General features: G+C 40.9%; 1 protein-coding gene across 1 annotated transcript; it reads right to left on the reverse strand.

The window, feature by feature from the left end:
• Nucleotides 1-811: 811 nt before the first annotated feature.
• On the reverse strand, nucleotides 812-19,192 carry AQP1 (aquaporin 1 (Colton blood group)). The gene is made up of 4 exons (XM_058824486.1): nucleotides 18,705-19,192; nucleotides 4,462-4,626; nucleotides 4,267-4,347; nucleotides 812-2,768 (listed from the first exon to the last, which is right to left on the reverse strand). Exons 1-4 carry the CDS (start codon nucleotides 19,092-19,094, stop codon nucleotides 2,589-2,591), a joined length of 816 nt encoding a protein of 271 aa, XP_058680469.1. The 5' UTR covers nucleotides 19,095-19,192; the 3' UTR covers nucleotides 812-2,588.
• Nucleotides 19,193-20,330: the final 1,138 nt, after the last annotated feature.

The following is a 20,330-nucleotide window of genomic DNA, read 5'->3' on the forward strand; positions in this document are numbered from 1 at the left end:
TGTGAATACAGGGTTTAGTGGAAATACTCCCTGCCCACAGCAGTGGATTGGAATTAGATGATTTTTAAAATCCCTTCCAACACAAATCTTTCAATGGTTTCTGTGATTCTACGAAATACACAAATAAATCACACTTCATTTACTTTGATTTGGTTTTTTTGTTTGTTTCTTCACTAGTGAAACAATTATTGTACCTCTTTAATCTATTTTATTTATTATTTTAATGATCATAAGCTAGAGCAGCTAATATGGTGCAGTTCTGTCACAACCTGAATGGAAAGAGAGTGGGTTTTGTCTTTACAGTTTTGGACTTAGAAGCTTAAAAAAAAATGAGCCAAGTTCTCTGCAAGGTGTAGACTAAGGAACAAATTGTGAATTTCACATTTTCTGCACCATTAACTCTTAAGTTACATGAAATTTTTCAAAATAAACTATTTACTGTGGGTGAGTTATGCAACTGTTCTGGCTCTTTCTCTGGCCCAGAGATTCTGTAAGGTAAGAAAGGGTTAATTTGGAGTCAATGGAGGCACTGGGACAACAGCAAGTAAAATTGGAAAGATATCCTAGAAAGTGGGTACAAGATCCTGATTCTCTGCTTCATTTCTAAGTACAATTTGGAAGAGTTCACTTCCAGTTGAGGGTCTGCTTTGCCTGCCATAAAAACAAAGAGCATTCCTTTCCCTAAAGGCAAGCATCAAGTGAAGAGTGGAAAAGTAGAAACTGGCACAGTCTTACAGGTGGGCACCTGGAAAATGGTGCAGAAAATTAAATTGCATTACACGACAAATTAAAAATGAAGAATCATGAACAGTTTGTGTGTTAGCACAACTGATTTTGTTTATTTTTAAACCACCCCAAAATCCAATCATGCTCTATATACATAGGCAATACATGGGATAGCACACCAAATGTAGACAAAAAAGATAAAATATATTCTGGTTTATTTTGCTGATGATTTTCATTTTTATTCTTTTTTCGTTGTCCATCTGCTCAAGTTAATGAAATGATCAAACCTATACAGATTCCTATGCCAATGCTACCTCACCTCCCAATCCCACGCTCTCTCTCAGGGAGGAGAATCCATCCCATTACCTCTGGGGGGTTTTGCTGAATGCTGCAATGTTCTGAGTTTCCATCAGTTCCTCTGGGCCTCATTTCTTATGGAAATTTTTTTAGTACAGAACAAGTATATCAGCACGTGTCTGCTTGAACTATATTCTATAGTTAGTAGGTAAGACCAGCTAATGCTTTGTGTTACTCAGAAAATCATAAGTAGCACTCACACACACAAATTTAAACAGAAAATAATCTTCCACGTCATTTAGAGTGTTAATTTTCTTTCTCATTTCCAGTGTCATTTATTTTGTTAAGCACTGCTGCAATTCTTTCCACTTGTCTTTATGCTCCTATTTTCTTACAAAACAGTACACTAGGCTTTCTGTATAAAACATATATATAAACATTTATATATATATATATATATATATATAAAAAACAAAGCAACCACCCCCAAAATGGATTTACAGGTATGTATTTGTCCCTCATTAGAAAATATACCGTGTATTCATCTGTTTGTGGTCCCTGAATGTCACAGCGCTGGTTATTGGGATAGGGGCACAGAGAAAGGGGAATTCTTTTCTCCTTGTTTTGCTTTAAATCACATGATAAATTTCACAAGGTGAACAAAAGCAGAGTAGCCACAGGATCCATCAGATCCTGTTTGCACACTGACACCACGTCGCTCTTGTTGCCATTGTTGCTACTCTCCAATTTGAATTCTAGTTATTACTTCCCAGGAGTTAATATATCTTTTTTTTTTTTTTCTTTTATCACATACATTCTTCCCTTACAAGCAGCTGGATGCAGGTTCAGGGAGAATGAAACACTAGAAAGTCAGAAAGATCCTGTGACTCTGGAAATTCTTACCTTGCCTTACTTTTCTGGCCCTCTTTTTCTCAAAGATGATCAATCATTTAGGAAATTATGGGTTATTTTACATAGCAACTAATCTTTAGTAACCTTTCCTTCAAAAAGATGTTTTTGGATGCTGTTTTGAGACTGGCTTTTTTCCCATTCATTGCTGGCATTAGATGCCACCCTTGCATTTTTGCATAAATACTGCTTTTTCAAGTGTAAGGCCTCTGTTATTGGTACAGATGATTCTCTGTCCTCAATATCTATTCTTTCATGAAAAACCTGGTCATTGGAACTATTTATCATTACTGAGTGTTGTGGTGGGAGAACCCCCCATACTAAATACACCTCAAAATTGGGTGGTACCAAGGGAAGGGTTAAACTTCAGCCCAATTTATTTAGGTCGTGCAAAGGTGACCTTAATAAACTTCACCCCATTTTGTTTACATCATGACTTCTCAACCTAAAGACTCTGTAACTGAAAAACCCCAGATATAAAAAATGCTATTAGGATTGGGGACATAAAAAAAAAAAGGAAAACTGTATTGAATTTAAAAAACAAAGTACTGCTTGCTGGTTTACAAAGAGTCTATAACACTGATAAAATCTTCGGAAACCAATGTGCTGCTTTTTTTTTTTTTTTCTTTTTTTTTTCCCTCTCTCCATGCCCTTCTTTATTTTGGCTTCATCTCCACCCGGGAGTTCATATCATCCCCTTCCAGGTCATACTCTTCTACTTGGCCACTGGTCCACACCTTCATGCGGTCCGTGAGGTCGCTGGTTCTGGGTGCCAGGATGAAGTCGTAAATCAGGGCAGCGCTTGCTCCTCCAATGATTGGGCCAACCCAGAAAATCTGGAACACAAATCCAAGCAATTGCATCAGGTCTTTCTGCATTTGAAGCTCCTCTGAGTATTTTCACCGTGAAACTTTGCAGCCCGTCGACCTGAACGTTTACTTAACCATGCGGGATTAAAACCAGGAATTTGTCACCATGAGAGGTGAATAACTGTGACTATGCTGTAAAATTGTGATATTTAAAACCAGTTGTCTATTGCCAAAACATCTCTGCTACTCCATATAGAGCTGGCAGGGGAGCATAATTTCTAAAACAACAGGGCATTAGTTTCCATTCTCCTACTGAATTCCAGTCATAGGTGAATTTGAAAGTAATACTTAATGAGAACTTAATTAGGGGCTTAATTTGACACTAGATGCTTCTTAGCTGGTGATATTGCTGTGATTGAACTGGCCTGACCACTTAAGAAAATTAAAATTTAGAAGGAGAGGTAATAAAAGGAATTTTAAATTTTAGTAGAAAAGTTGATTTTGTTAGAAATAGCAAAAGATATTGACGACTTTGCAGGGCCAAAGCACTACTGAGTCTGGAAACTCTTTTATTCAGCAATATCAGTAGTTCAACACAAATTATTACATCTATCTTCCTCTGTATCTGTAAAGGATAATAATTTTCCTATTAAATTCTGAAAATATCAGCTCCTCACTTAGTTACTTCCCTTTAATGTCCTTATAATAATGCTCAAGTGGTGTAGACTGCCAAAATTTCCCCAGGGTCCTCCTTTTATGTTTTACTCTTTAGATGAAAATGGAATCTGTATCCAAAATTTTCACAACCCCATTCTATTACCACTAAATTTCCTGTGTGACCTGTGACTATGCAACTGGCTGCCAAAATCACGAGCTGGAGAATTGGAACAAGCCCCATTTTATATACTCAAGAACACATGTTCATTTACAACTTTATATCAACCTTTTTTATTGAGCTTCAGTGAAATAAGTAAATTTTTGTGAAGACCCTCATTCTAACCACATTTAAACACAAGGAATAATCTAAAATTTATAGTGTTTCCAGAGCACTTATCCTTGAAAACACATAAGCAGACACTCAGCTTTAAGAGGGTGAACATTTTATCAGCTGTTAAATATTGGATGATCTCTTTCAGTTAATAAACATGCTTAAGAATCTTTCTAAATTGGGTTTTACCAGATTAAGGAGTAGCATTTTACAAATTTAATTTAAACAATAAATAAACAGTACAGGATTCTGTGTAATAAGGCTTAAACAATTAAAATGTTTGAAATAAATAAATATAAAGTGGAATAACCAGAGAAAATCTACTGTATTACTTTAAGCACAGAGACTGAATGAGCCTGAGGACTTTTTTGTTTGCCTGAGGGTGGTCAGGATGTAAAGGAGAATATTCTTTGTTAGGTGAAATGGAAATGCCAGCTCTTTGACTTTATCCTAATGATAGGTGTTGAATGTTTCTGATCTTGTAGGTTATGCGTTTTTCAGACCCTCTTGTGAGTTAAACAAATTTACTCAACTTACCCAGTGATCTTGAAAGTTGTTGGCGATGAGCGCTGAGCCGAAAGATCTGGCTGGGTTAATTCCACAGCCGGTGTAATCAATCTAGGAGGCGGAGAGAGAACCACAGGTGAGGCACAGATGAAGCTTCCCCATCATCTCACTGGCCCACCCCGAGGTGGGAGAGGGCAGATATAACCTCTGAGGGCTAAAACTTACAGCCAGAAGATGGCCCAAGGCAACGGAGAGACCGATGGCCAAAGGTGCCGATCCCGAGACGTCGTTCCTTCTCCGGTCTGTGGTGGCCAGGACACACAGCACCAGCTGGAAGGTGGCAATGATTTCAATTCCCAGCCCTTGGCCTGCATGGATTCCTTCTGAAAGCTGCATGGAGGCAAGAAGGAAAATGTTATTTCATATTCCTGCATGACTTCATGCAGTGTAACAAAGTTCTGAGGTATCTATTTCTTCAACATGAACCTGAACATCCATTTCCCTCCTGGGGTTCCTTTTGCTTAACAGGGGGAAAAAGAGGGAGAGATAGAAAAAATTGAAGAGAAGTTAGTTTTGAAACACTGCCTGCTGTACTCAAGCCTAGGCATAAGCAGTTGTTTGTGTTTTTTTGAGTGGTTTCTGAGGTGAACGCTCAGCCACTGGGCACAGTGAGAGTGGAATTATCTATGTGTGAGAAACAAACCAGCCAGAGAGTCACCTCCAGCAGAGTTTACTTTTCAGAAGTGAACTGTGGTGCCTTAGGACAGTCACTCATTGCTTCAAGAACTTCCACATTAATATTAAGATATTACTGTTCCACCTAGACTGTAAATTAATATGCCCCAGGAAATACCCTGAGATTTCCACGGAGTTTATGGGGGACTGCTAGATGTGACAGAAGACCAAAAGTATGTAAAACATCTCTAGATATTAACATTTACTTAATGTATCTCTAATTTGCACAGATAATGGTGTAGTCAGTGGAGATGAGATCCATTCACCTGATGAAATGAAGGAGATCATTTGAAAGCTCTGTCTTTTCTTTTAATGGATCTCATTTGACTACAAAGAGCTTAGACACCTAACTCACAGCTGAGCTACTTTTTGGTGCCTTAGACTCAAACTGAAGCTCATTTAACTTCTTTAGGATACATTAAAAAAATCCTGAGTTAAGGAATCCAAAGGGGCTGATGCGAGTGCTTGAATTTCCCGCTGAAGTGGATTATCTAGAAAAACTGAAACTGTCAGAGAGAAATATTCCAATGGAATTATTAGTCATGAAATCAGCAGAGATTCTTGTAAGTGCTGTAGAGCATATTGAAACCATGGTGATTCACTTAAATGGACACTACAGAGCAGAAATGCTGTCATATTTCAGGAGTACTGCTAAAATTTTGTTCCTAACAGGAAACCATGGAGGTAAACCATTTGATGTTAAAACAAGTTTTGAGTTCTGCTTTTAATTGCTGTATTCAGTGGTGTCTCCATTAAGTCAAGGCAAGTCTGTTACTGAGCTGAATAACTTGATGTTAAGCAGAAATAACTCACTTGTATGGATGGGATGAAACGTGAGCTTGGCCAAAGGCCAGAGAACTGAGAATGAGACTCAGAGTAGGAAGCAAACTCTGCAAAACTTGTATTAATTTGTGCTATCAGTGGGTTATCACATCTGTCAGAGCCCCTGCATTAAAAACTGCTGGGTTATTCGTGGCAAAAAACATAATTACATGTTGTTGTGACCTGTCCAGAACAATGAAACCACGGGAAATCCTGCTGTTAATCTGATTTTGTGGTTTATGCCCTAATTTCCCCAAAGCTAATATTTAAAAAAACCTTAAAACTTCTAGGTGACAAACTGAACTATTTCACCTTCCACAGGTGCTGTTCACATTTCTTGTTTCTTCTCTGTAGCAAAGTTTAATATAAAATTCCTAAGCAATGAAAAAAATTCATTTGAGTCTTTCCTCAGCATAAATCTGATTTTTAAATCCTGCTATTCTGAAACACTGATAATGTATTTTTATAGCTTATTCTTTAACATGCAGGAGTGATATCCTCTGAACTGGAAGTAGTTTATTCACAAATAGAAGGGAATTCTGGTTGAAAGGATGGGTATTTTGGTTCCTTCAGCATCCACAGAGTAGAAACTGAACTCCATTAATGAAACCTTTATCATTATTAGGATTTATACGTGAGAAGTGTGATCTGACATAAATGCATCTAAACAAGATACACTGAAATTTTTAGATCTAGAAATTCTTGCTTGATATCTCTGAATTAATATTCTGTTGCTTTTGTAAGTTTTAAAAATAAGCAAATTTTTTTTCACAGTAGAAACTGTGGCATTTTTGTCTCTCAACAAATAAGGCTTCCAATGTGCTTCCTTGTATCAAAACTAATTTAAGACTCTGGACTCTGTACCTCTGGAAAATCTTATCTCACGTTTGGAAGGCCAAATGTCCAAACTTAAAAGCCAGGTAGCAAATAAGTGACTGATGTGCACATGGCCAAAAGCAGATAAGAAACCAAATTCTTTTCAATCATAATGCAACCCCAGAGAACCCAGAGCTGAGGTCTGACACATCAATGTTAGCATTTGACAAAGCCTTGACATTTTAAAATATTAAACGCTGGCCAGCCATTGGGCTTTCCCTTCATTTGAAGGGCTTCTATAAAAGACAATAAGAGCAAAATTATTCTTTAAAAACCTGTGATAATCCTTATCTTCGAGAGGAGGAAATCATATTCTTCCTTTCCCTCCAGGAAAAACACATCCTACAGCTGACGTGGCTTGAGGTCATTCTCCCTGCTAATCAACACTCATTGATGGGCTGAGTGGGATCAAAGAAAACCTGGAAATATCATAGGAAACCTTTTGCTTTCCTCCAGCCATGTAATTTTACACAGCCTGCCAGAAACATTAAGATTCTACTGTGAGAGCAAGGACTCCGGGCCATGCTCCAAAATGGGACAAACCCAGGCAAACCTTGGATGTCCTGCTTTGTTGGGGCCTGTGGATCTGCAGTGTGTAGGTGTAGGATAACAGAATATTTATTTGCCTTCTTATCAGAGGTAAATTTTCACTGCAGCATCAGCCTGGGCCATCTATGGTACATGTGGAATAGCACCAGTGTTCACCATCCCAAGCACACCCCAGAAAAGCTTTAGAAAGGGAAGAGGAAAGTACATTTCCTTCTGTCAAGTTTACATTTTAACTTGTGCATATTTACATTTACATTGTACATATTCATATTTACATGGTGCATATTTTTCTATTTTTCTATTTTTCTATTTTTATATTTTTATATTTTTGTATTTTTATATTTTTATGTTTATATTATAATCCTCATTCACAGAGGATTTGCAATTCTTACCCATATAACATTTTGCACCTTTTGAATCTGCTCTTTTAAGCTCTTGACAGAACCAAGGAGGCACAACCAACATGGGTTTGTCATCCTCTTCTTGTATTTTCTTTATGTTATTCAGATTTTTAAGGAAAGTTTGAACTTTTGTGGAAGATTTTGTAGAATACCAGACTCCAGAAGCTTCAATGGTGTCTAAAGCTTAATCTGAATTTAGTAGGAAGTTGTACCACACTTTAGAGAACTGACTAAAAATCAACAGCTGTTCTTAACATCTGCCATTCTGTTGCTGAGAATATCCAAAATACAAGGTGTCCAATATCTCTGGTTCCTAAACAGACAAAATAATGCTTTGAAACGTGACACAGCCACTTCTAGTGCGGTGTTGGGGTGAAGAGGACCCTCTCCAGTGACCTGTACCCACACTGCAATGCCTTTTTCCCTGCACTGATACCTCTTAGCAGTGGTCACAGGGTGTGCGGACTGACACTGCATCTGTCCTTGATGCATCTGCTGGGAAATCTTTGACACCTTCTCTTTGCAGTCCAGTAATCCTCATTAAGGTAACAGAAAAACTGTCAGAGGGCAGAGAACAGCACAGAAACTCCCTGAGGTTTTCAGGTTTCAGATCTGGGACACTTGAGGAGTGGATTGAGAGCTTTAAGGAGCCAAACATGCTCTAAGGGGTTAAATGAAGCACACAAGCCCGTATTCATCTCCAAGAGAGTCTACATAGGCTTCTTTTCCTTTTTTGTTCACATGAATAATTCCACTCAACTTCATTTCTAATGTCAGTGTTTTGACAGCAGAAGCACCAGAAACACACATAAGAAATGGGCTGAATCACTGGCAAGATGGGAGAGTTGTCTGTGGACACGTTTTTATGATCAGCTGAATCAATCTTGGCTGCAGCAGCTTGCAGTGAGTAATTCCCACTCTACCTCACAGCTCCCTGGCAAGAAGCAGAACATGCAGACACCCCAAGGGACGTGCATGCTCCTGTGAGCTGAATTCCACCATTCTCAGCCTTAACAATCCCATGATTAATATTTTTATGATTTTCTGATTTTTCCCTCTCAGTTCACTGTGAATCTGAACAAGGTCATGGAATAAAAATCTACCAGAATTCAGTAAGTGAACAGAAGTCACATCTTATTCAGAAAACTCCTGAGATGCACCTGATTGGAAACTAAGGAAGCACTGAAGGCACAGTGGCTCAAGAGACATTCAAATGAAGAACATTAAACCCCCCAAAAAATTATCTAGACATGAACATGAGAGCAATTAGTTGAGAAGAACACCTGCTTTATATCTTGGGAAATGGGCAGTGGCCACATCACTTCCAGCTCTCCATAACATCACACAGGAGATGGGAACTACAGAATTTGTTTCCCAGAAGTGCCCTTAACTGCCACGTTTAGCTGACTGCCTCCCACAGCAATCATTTGGGCAAATTAATGGCATGTTTTCTTTCCTTTTGAATTTTTTTTTAATTTTTTTTTTTTTTTTTTTTTTTTTATGACAGGATATTTATGAGTTGTCCGCCTTCGGAAGAGAAACGGGGACAGGAAATTAAAGTGGCCCAAGGTAAACCCCACTGTGTACTTCTCCAGTGGCTTCATATTTTTCTCATTACCAGAGAAAGTATATCAAGTTCAAACCTGTTTCCCGTTATATGGATAAGACACTTTGTTATGCAAGGTGGTTCCATCACGTGGGATGGGCTGAGCTCCATCTCATCCAACAAACCCTCAGCCCTGGACTGGAGCTTCCTTTCATATAATAGGGATTAGTTTCTCATTGTTCCAGAAAAAAAGAAAAATTAAAAAAAGAGGACTCTGGTATTGCAAAAGTCTATTTTTCAGTAGGGGAATGTCAGCTTTCCCCATTCTTATATAAAACCAGAGCAAGCCCTGTCTGCTGGTGTGGTTTGGAGGAAGAAAATTTAAGCCACAGCATTTAAAATGGCTGGGACTTCTCTTCCTTGCATGTCCTCACCATCTCACCTAAATTATTACCTTTTGTCTGCCTTGGCATTTTTCTTAAAATTACCTTTTTATTAAAGTAAATTCTTGCCGTCTTACAGCATTTTTTTCCTATAGCTTAAAATTTCCCTTCTTTGACGTTTCTTATTTTACTGAATAAGGAAAACTCTTCACAATAGCTTAGATGGTTCATTTTCTCTTCTTCCACCTCCTCTTTTGAAATATTAATCATTCTTTTTTATGCCAACTAGCTATTTAAGTGTGTGGCTGGCAAAGTTCTTTAATGGGATGTTCTACAAATGTAATCTCAGAAATTCATCTCCCTACTTCCCTCCAAACCACATCCCACTGTCTTGCTTGTCATTTTGTTTGACTTTTCTCACTCTTTCAGCTCCAACTCAGTCATTAAAAGAACTTGATGATTTCCATATTGATAACATACCTTTATTCTCCTGGAAGTCTATCCCACATCTCCATAGCTATAAACCTTGAGTCACAGTCAGAATTGATTCAGAAATTCATCCCTGGCTGTTTAACTACAGTTATTCACTTCTACCCTTGCTATTTAACAGTATCACTGTGAAATTGATGTTTCTGTACCCATTAATTGAATATTAGGGATTCAGGGAGTACAAAAGTCTCATTTCTTTAGTAAGGAGAGACAGGCAAAGATCTAAAGAGTTTCACTTAAAATTATATGACAGGAGGACTCAGAAGCTGCTTATAAATTAGCTTTGGATTGTATCCTACATCAACAATGGAAGCATTCAGCAGAACCTGGGGACAAAACACATTGTCCTCTGCTAGATTATCCTTCCTATAAATACAGCCTTAAGAGCTCTAAAGGGGACTCATTCAATTCCCAAAGCAGAAATCATATTTTCCGTTCCTCAGGCAGCAGACACCCTCCAGGAACCAGGCCCAGCTCCCTCCTCCCACCCTCTGCAGGCCGAGGAGAAGCTATCCAGGGCTTTGTGTTGGAGTGCCATGGAGAGAAAGAGGGGAGAATGATTATTGTATTAAACCAGAGCACATAAAATTCGTGTGTCAGACCAAGATAGGCGGTAAAAGTTCCTCTACAGGACTTGTTTTTAGCACAGCTGGTCAGACACAGACAATTTTTTTTTCTTTACAATTTTACTTTTTTGATGTGCCTCTGGGAAAGTTGCTTGGGATAAACTTTTTTTTTTTTTCTTGTTGTTAAATGTTGCTGCTGAGAAATAAACAACTTCTATTCAGAGGATGAGGAATTGTGAGGTTTTGTATTTTTTTTCCTTTACCCAGCAACACCCAAGCAAATAGTTAATTTTCTGTAATAGTTGAAGCACTCATTTATACCACAGAGCTTTTTATTATCTCCTCTATTACCAGCACAGAAGGATATAGCATTTCAGTGGGGAATTTTGGGCATATGTGAATTTTGAGCCAAATAGAATCATCCTTTTTATGTTGTTACTGGAATAACACCTGGATCTGCACAAACCTCACTTTATGGCTGTTGGCAATTCCACCAAAGTAATATTCATTTTATATTTCTAGACAAACTCCAGCAAATCTGTGAAGTTCTCAAAATTTATGAGCCATAAATAAGCATTGAACACTTGGCATTTCCATGGGGTTAAAAACCAGCTCTGAGCCTGAGCAATGCATTTCAGGAATTGGGGGAACAATTCCAGCTCCTCCATTTCTCCACCTTTCTCATCAAGAAAGAAATCCTAACAAAGGAATGAGAAGGGGCCAAACCTGACCTTACCCACTGCAAGCCCTCAGGAGGAGTTGTGTGTGTAAATGTGCAAGGAAGCATGCCACATTTCTGCCCTGAAAGCCTCCATTGACTCCACTTGGCGCGGAATTAGCCCGGAAAAGTTGAGTTTTCTGTGACACCTCCCAGTGGTTCCTAGAGAGGGGATGCACAGGACTCGTCCAGGATTTCTTTACTCCCTTCTAGTCTAGGAGTTGTGCCTTGCAGAGCTCTCAGGCCACATTTTTATACCCTCCTGCTGTTTATAGTTTCCTCCAGGATGCCTGTCAGGCTCTGTATATTTAATTTAACAGGTTGATGTTGTGCCTCAGCCTCAGATCTCCTCAGTTCAAGGAAGCTGCAGCAGTCAAACACCAGCCCCGGCTCTGGATGCCAGGAAGATCAGCATTTCCCCATCAATTACACATTAATAGATACTCAGGGCTCGGAATGTTCCCAGCCAGGCCCGAAAAACCTCCAGGAGACAATTGTGGTACCAGGTAAAGACCCCTCTGCTATTGAATTCTTTCCATTAAGCTGGAGAATGGACAAATAAGCAAAAATGTACTGCTGCCCTAAAGAAAACAGGCAATTTCCTCTGGAGACAAACAGAAAATTTTTCAGGGGCCATCTTTTCTTCCTTTAGTACTTTTGATATGCTTTAAAAATGCTTCACTTAAAAATATCTATACAGATAGTGATAGTTTTTAGGATTCTCTGATTAAAGAAATGGTATTCTCAGCTCCCTGAAGGTTTACATTAACTGCTAAAACCCATGAGCCCTGCTGCAAAAACATAGATTTTTTTTTTCTTATCATTGCACCAATTTAACCAGATTTAATCATATTCATTCTCTTGCTGTGGGCATTTCCATTTGTTCTCGGGCTGTGGTCCTGGCCATGGCAGATCTTGCTTCAGAACCCACACCCATTATTAGATTTTTTTTTTTTTTTACTTTCCAATTAATTTAGATTAAAAATTTAAATTTGGATTTACCTCATCTGAAGAATCTTTCTGTCCATCTGTCTCTGATGTGTGAGTGTGTTTGGGGGTGTGCAAACACATAACACACAGAACACCCAAATATATTTGGTGTAATCAGAGAACTCTGTGGAAAGGAAACCAATTTAAATGGTTTATTTGCCACTCAGGAAGGCTGGTGGCAAGATGAATTTTACTTAAATCTTACTTAGTCTGACTGTTGATCTAACACAGAAAAGAAATCATTCCCTGAAAATCCCACTCCACTTGTATTACAATATTAACTAACCAACCAAATTAATAATTTTTTTACATCTATGGCAACTCACTGTTTTAAACACTTCTGTGCATCCTTTTCAGGAATTTATACCATTTCTAAGTAGAAATAAGTGAAGAAAACTTTTAGTTTGAGGCCTGCAGATCATTTCCAAATGCTCATCCTTGGATCCACTGGCACAAAACCCACTTTGATCTTCTCTGTTCTAGCACAAAAGGACAGGGCTGCAGGAGGATGAGCTCTCCTTGTCCCAGAAAAGCTGTGCTGCTGCATCCCTCCAAAATCCTGGGATATGGCTCGATTATTGGAGAGGCGCTAAGCAAATCCTCATGGAAATGGAAATCAGATAAAAAGCTCTGAGATCTGTGATAAGGATTCGAGCCATAACCCCAGATTCTCTGGGGGATGGGTGATAGCCATCAGGTTTACGTCTCAGCCCAGATGTTTCTGCTGTCACTGTGTGAACCCATTAAAAAGAGGCCGAGAGCGTGGCCAGTTCTGAGCAGGTGCCTTTCCTGTGTCCCACCTGCCCTGCCTGGGGCCCCTCAGGACAATGCTGGCAAGCCTTGAAAGCCCTCTGCTGCAAAAACTGACGGTGAACAATGAGCTATTGTTGTGGCAGTCTTTGTTAAGAAATAAAAATCCCAGATCTATGTCATGTACCGGAACCATTTTGCTCATTACAAAAATGCAGCTTGTGAATGTTGGAGTCCTCCAGCATGCAGAAGCAAGGCTGTCAGAAGAAGCCTAATCTGGATCAAAAATAGGCAGGGCAGAGGGCAGAGACAGGGAGAATTAAGCTTCTCACTATCCTAGATTTGAGAAAGGCACAAAATATTTTCTTCATTGAAAAAAAATAAAATAAGTTATCCAAGGATTTTTCAATAAGCACTAAAGGTCAGGATCTCAGCTGCGTGTCTCGTCCGTCCAGCAGCACCTCTGGAGCTGCAATTTTCCACAGTGACTCAGAGGAAAAGCAGCATCACTTACTCAATTGTCCCCTCACACTGTCAAGCTCTCCGTTTATTTTGGATGTTCTTCCAACTGGAGCTGGCTTTGTTTAATTGGAGGTTGGAGAACGGGCTCGAAGGGCGCGGGCACGAGGAGCCAGGGAAATCACAAGGCAAACACTGAGTCACCCAGGGCAACCAGGCAAGTCCTGCTCCCCATGGTGAGAAGGCCACTGGTGGGCACCAAATGTGGGGAGTGTGGTGATTCCCCATGAGGAATCCCCTCTGAAACAAGTTTCTAAAGGATGGGAAGGATCCAATGGGGAATATCAGGATAAACATTTCAGTGCTGGCCCACAGACACCAGCAAAAGGTGTGGCAGGTCTCAACTACATGAAAGGGAATTCCCACTGCTGGTGCAACATTATGTTTGCACTGGAAATGCAAATTGGGAATTTATCGGGAGAAAATTCACCAGCATGGATGCCCTAGAGGTAAGACCATCTGCAGATGACAAGGATCTTATCACATCATATGCTCCACTATCTTGGGAACAAAAGATTCTTCATTTTCCCCAAGTAGCAGAATAAGACTGGAACATGTAGATAGTAAAGGAAAGAAAACCTAAAAACCTCCAGCATTCAGGTTCCAATTTGCTCTGATGCTGCTGGATCCCAATCCAGCTCAGTGGGAGTAGTTATGGAAAAAGGACTGATTCCCATCCCTGGAAGTGTCCAAGGCCAGGTTGGACAGGGCAGCCTGGGACAGTGGAAGGTGTCCCTGCCCATGGCAGGGGTTGGATCTTTAGGGTCTCTTCCAACCCAAGCTATTCCATGATTCTGTGGTGCGCCTTTGGTGAGGCTGGAAGGTCAAAGCAGCAGATGCTGGCCTGGCATGAGGAGTCAAAGACAGCAAAAACCTCCTTTTTCCCCGCCCTTGAGCAATGCAGAGCTGGACACGGGGAGTTTATCCCCGAAGGACATGGTGTGCACCACCTGTGCCACGGCTGATCCTGACGTGGGCAGCCCCAGGGAGCAGCAGAGACACAGCCCAGCCAGTCACAGCAGAAATTCAAAGGGCGTCCCAGCAACAAGCAAATCTCCGTGCTCCAGGAATGGCATCCACATGAATATTCACCTGTCTTAAAATGACCTCTGAATCCACTGACCACAGATCTCCTCTGGCTTTTCCAGAGAGCTCCTTAGTTACACAAACAACATTTATCAGTTCACTGGGTGTTTTCTAAACTCAAGGCCTCCTATTTGTTATTCTTGGTTGTTTTTCTTTTCTCTTTATCTACCCGAGCAACGTTACCTTCAGGTCTGTTTTTCTTGACTACAATTTTTGATCCACTTATAACTTTTAAAATAATATCTTTCATCATAAACTCAAAGTAAGAGTTTTCAAATAGTTTCCAAATTATAGCCCTGAGAGTTTGGGGACACATTTGCTGGCACTCTCATCACTATGCCAAAACACAGAAAACTATGAAATTGTGAAAATTGTGAAATTGTGAAAACTGTGAAGTGGTGTCTGCATTTGTCACAAAATTCTAATTATTCATCTATACCTATATATTTAGCTCAGACTATTTTATATATCTACATATATCTATATATATCTATATATATCTATATATATATATCTACAGATAGATGGATAGACAAATAGATACACAAATATGAAATAACCTGAGCTAAAGAAATTTTCTGACCATGTTTTTAAGAGTTTGCTAAAAGTTCTCCAGATGAACATTGTTCAACAGCAAATATTTTGTTACTTTACAGCACAGAAGTCTCTTCTCTCCTGTCTTTCCTGCTTGAGCTCTTTGTTGGTCATTAACTGCCTGTGCTGAGTAGTTTGTTCCATTATCTAAACTCCAGATCTGTCCTCACCAGACAATAGCCAGCTCTGCTGGCAGATGAGTGCATTTTGGATCTGGTATTCTCTATTCTTACAGCTTTACCTAATGGAAATTTGTAATGTGTAGTAATCCAACTTTCAAAAAAAAAAAAAAATATACAAGATGATGTAAGGAAAAATATTTAAATTTTTAGAAGAGCAAACACACTGCATACTCCTCTTCCAGCTTCTCCAATTCTCAAAGTTTTTACTTTGGAGCCCACACCACTACTAAAATATATTGGAAGTTAAGTGTCTTAAAAGGATTCAGTAATCTAAATACATCTCTGAGCGTTGTCCAAAATGTCTTACTTGGGACCAGCCAAAGTAACTAAAAATATGTCTGTTGACTTAAGCACAGTTTGGATCAAAATCCTAATGTGTGGCTGGTTTACTTGTCTTGGTGTAAACCAGACATTAATACTGAACATGTTAAAGGAACATCCTGCATTTTCATCCTCCATTCTTCCTTCTCAGGTTTGCACTGTCTATGGCTGGTTTTGTGCTTCATTTGATTGTGTTTCCTTTTTTCCTTTTGTGCAATGAAAAAGACTTGGATTTATCCCGCTTAATTTTGGATTCTTAGCCGAGGTTTGTAAGCCTGGAGCCCCAGCATGGCAAAGAGCAGCTGGGTGTCTCTGGAAGCAACTCAACAGATCCAGAGGTCGAAGTGCCTCTCTTTGTCCCTCATTCCCTGAGGATTAGAGAGCAGCCAGTGGAAATGGGTTCTCAGCTTGGTGCCCCAGTGCAGGACCTGCAGCCAGGCAGGAGAAACCCAAGTTCAGGCATGCAACCCCACCCAGTATCCAGTGGGAGCCCTGGATGGCCACCCACCCCATCACACACTGCCCCCACCACATTTTTCCTGTAAAAAACACATTTTCAAGAGCACAGCAGGGTCAGAACAGAGGACAAAGCCACACACGTCCAGACCCTCTTCCCAAACATGCAGCACTCTCTATTCCTATTCTGAACAGGGAATCCACACCTCATTATCTACAAGAAGAGAGAGCAGCTAGCAGGGATGCCATCTCTGAGCCTCCCCTTCTTGTCCTCAGGTTAAAAACCATAATAAAAGCAACTCTGTGGTTCCTCCTCGCCAGCTCTTTGCTGGAGGAGGCACCTCAGTGCTGTGGATCCAGGATGTGCCCATGGAGATCAGCCCTGCACGAGCACAGCCCCTCTGCTGCTGCTCCCCCCCGCCTTGGGCTCAGACCCAGCTCCCCCTCAGCCCTCCCCAGGCACTCCAGGCTTGTCACTGGGAAATGAATGGATTTGCTTTCCTTTCCTTTTCTTTCCTTTCCTCTCTCTCAAGGCAGAAGAACAGCTGCTGCCCCCATTATCCCCAGGGGGGTCTCCCCACTGCTCTTCCAGCCAGAACATTTGTAAGTGGATGTGAAAGAAAAAAGAAACAAATATCTGAATATTTTCCTGAATATTCAAATCTTCAGATATTCAAATATTCGAATATTCAAATATTTCCTGAATTTACAAATATCTGAATATTTTCCACAACAAACAGTGAGACCAGAGCTTTTAGAAACTATATTCTCTGTTATTCCACTGCACAGAAATTGCTGATTGATTTATAAAATTTATATGATGGAGACTTAACCCTGCCTGGTTTTGCCTTTGTAACTTGAGTTACTGACTGAGGAGCACAAACAGCTTCACCCCCTTCACAAAAGGCCAGGTTTAGAGCTTTGGTTAGAGGAAGGAACCAGTCATCAGGATTTTATGGAAGCAAAAGGGAAAAGCCAAGCTTAAGTGCTACCAAAACCAGACCTCCCGTGTTTAATGGCAGTTGGACCTCTCGAGGAAACCACTTGGGCAGACACCCTGTCCCATGTGTTTGAGCTGTTCCCTCTGTCAGTGGTTTCAGAGGAAAAGATCAAGTATCACACTCGCAGCCAGAACCTTCTGGAGTCAATAAAATTATTTGCTCTTCTTCCCCAAAATGTTTTGAGTTAGCCCATCAAAATTTCCGAAGCGCTGGCAGGATGGAATAGCTGCAGGCACCAGGAGAGAGGGAGGTGAGCAGCCAATTCATCAGGGTGAATGACACTGAGCTGCCCAACCATCACCTCAATATCAGATTTTACTCTGTTTTGAAAACTTGACTCATGTTCTGAATTAAATGTAATGTCAAATTACAGTATGCAAAACCATATTGCTGGTTTGCCTAAGTTATTTCAGAAGAGATGTTGCATTTGCAGTTTTATGTCCCAAATACTCTTGTGACTACAAATGGGCTGAAGATTTCAAATTAGCTCAGTTTACAAACTGCAGTCAGGAATATTTTGAAACAAAGAGGCCAAAGAAAATATGTAAAATACTTGTTCTTAAGAGATCAGGTCAAGTGAGTGACCAGAAAGAATTTCCATTTATAGCACTGTCCGTCCTGCAGTGGCTGTAGCACTGCCTCTGACAGTGGGATGATTTCAAGTTTAGAAGTGTATTTACCCTTTTTTCTCTCCTATTATTCTGCAACAAAAACAGCAAAATGACATTTTGAGGAGGAGGAGTTGTGGCCAGGCAGTTTTTAGGCAGTGTGATGTGAGCATCTGGCTGGGAGAGAGCTGGAACCTGCACCCCAGTTACCTGCAGCTGCCTCACGTTTTTCCACCAGTTTATACATGAGAATTCAGGATTTGTCCAATTTTTGCCTAGAAATGCACAGAAAGGGCAGCTGGGATTCTGCCAGGCTGGATCTGAGCACTCTGCCTAATGCAACAGGTACTGCTCACACCTTTGGGGATGGGATTTCTCCTGCTTCACACCTCTCTCTGCTCCCATGGGTTTTCACTGCAGTCATCACCAGTATACACAAACCATTAATTAAGTACTGAAAATTAATCACACTCACAGAAGGCGAAACAACACTGCTGTATGCACATTAATCAACATGCCACCTTAGAGACCCTCAGAACCACTAAAGGTCATAAAACTGCCAGTGATTTCAGTGTTAAATTGGCATCAAAATCCACCTTTCAGCAACTTGGGTGTACAAAACTGAACACAAGCAAAACTGATCCCGACCAGAATGTCCTAAAGCTACAAAATGAGGGTGGGGAGGAAGCACCATCCCTATGACATCCTGGTTATCAGTCAGGACTGGATCCTCTCCTACAATAAACAGTCGCGCTCTCTGAGGTCACCAGCACCAACAGAACCCCCACATCTTTAGTAAATTGCAGCTGCTACATTTCTACTCTAAAAAAAAAAAAAAAAAATAAAATAAAGGAGGAATTCAAAGTTTCTACTTACAGCATTAAGCCCCAGGGAGTTTCTTGGGAGAGAGGAGGTGACTCCTGAGAGGATGGCAGTGGCCACCACTGCCCCCAGGCACTGGGCGAGGATGTACATGAGCGCCTTGAAGATGCTGATCTGGCAGCTGAGCAGCAGCCCCAGGGTGACAGCTGGGTTCAGGTGTGCCCCACTGATGTGGCCCACGCTCTGAGCCATGGTAGCAATGGATAACCCAAAAGCCAGAGAAACCTTCACGTTGTCCTGAGACCTCGTTGATGTTTTGTTGGCCACCACGGGGAACTGGAAGCCCAGAGCAGAGCCAATGCTGATAAAAATGAAAAGGCTCATGGCCAGGAACTCAGCCACCACTGCCCTCCAGAATATTTTCTTTCTGAATTCGCTAGCCATCTTTCCTCTTTCTCTCTCCCCTCCTCACTTTCCCTTCTCCCTCTGTCCCTTCCTTTGCCTGATATTTTCTCTTAGAGGTCTGAAGAGAAATCTGGAGGAAAAATACAGTCCTTGGATTATTTATAGGGCTTTGGGTGGTCTGTAGGAGGGAAGGGGTGTTGCACAAAAGGAGGAAAGAACATCTACATAGATGCTGACTGCTAGATTGATGTAAGACACTGTTTGCCTGCCAAAGTTTTTTTCTTCCTTTTTTTTTTTTTTTTTTTCTTTCCTTTTCCCCTCCCTTAACGGCGTTCGGTCTCTGCCGCCGTTTTTAAGAGGCTTTTTAAAATTCTTGGAAAAATCTTTAGGAGAGCCTTAGGAATTTCAGCCTCACTTCTTTAACTCCTGTGTCATCTTTCAGCGTGTGGATATCGGGATGAAAGCTTTGATGGGATTTCTGTCTGGAGCTGAAACAGAAAGCAAAGTTATCAGAGCAGGCTGGTAAGTTATTCACGCTCAGCTTCAGCGGCAGCAGATAACAGCTGAAAGTAGTAAATAAGACTGACAGCTAAATCCACACTCCAGAGGCTTCAGTAGCTCTGTTTCTTTTGAAAAAAAAAAAGGTAGAAATGTCCCTTCTGCTGGCTCTGTGGACTCGGAGATGTTTTGGATGCCAAGTCTGGCGGCTGTACGGACACTCTTGGATTTACACAGCTCACACGAGCTGGTGCTCACTCGTGAGGGATCATTTTTAATCTCTGTGTAAATCTGCCACAACACTGTGGTAAGCTGGAAGCTTTAAATGCATGTCATTTGGATGCCAAGGATGATTTTTATTTTAATTTATTGTTTCAAATTTATGTATTTTCTTCACTTTTCTGCTTCCAAGCACGGAGGCGTCTCGGGGTTTCCCCAGCCTGACTGGGAGGAGAAAAGCCAATTTGGGGGCTCCCTAGCCCAGGTGCCATCTCTCACCACCCTGCTGAAGGTCAGCTCAGCTGTCCTGGCTGTCTCCAGGGAGACTCTGCTGCTGCTGAGCCGCAGGACTGGCCAGACAGAGGGGACAGCAAGGGAGAAGGGAAATTACATGCTTGGTTTTGCAGACAAAATGAACCTCCCGGCAGTGCCAGAGCCTCTCGGAGCAAAAGGTCCCAGTGCCTGGCTTTGCCTCGGCAGGGCTGGGACACACAGATTAACCCCTGAGCTCTCAGATCCCTGCCTGCTCTGCAGCCGGGGGTGCCTGCAGCTGGAAAT

Source organism: Ammospiza caudacuta, chromosome 1, assembly GCF_027887145.1.
Source record: "Ammospiza caudacuta isolate bAmmCau1 chromosome 1, bAmmCau1.pri, whole genome shotgun sequence".
Taxonomy (NCBI): domain Eukaryota; kingdom Metazoa; phylum Chordata; class Aves; order Passeriformes; family Passerellidae; genus Ammospiza; species Ammospiza caudacuta.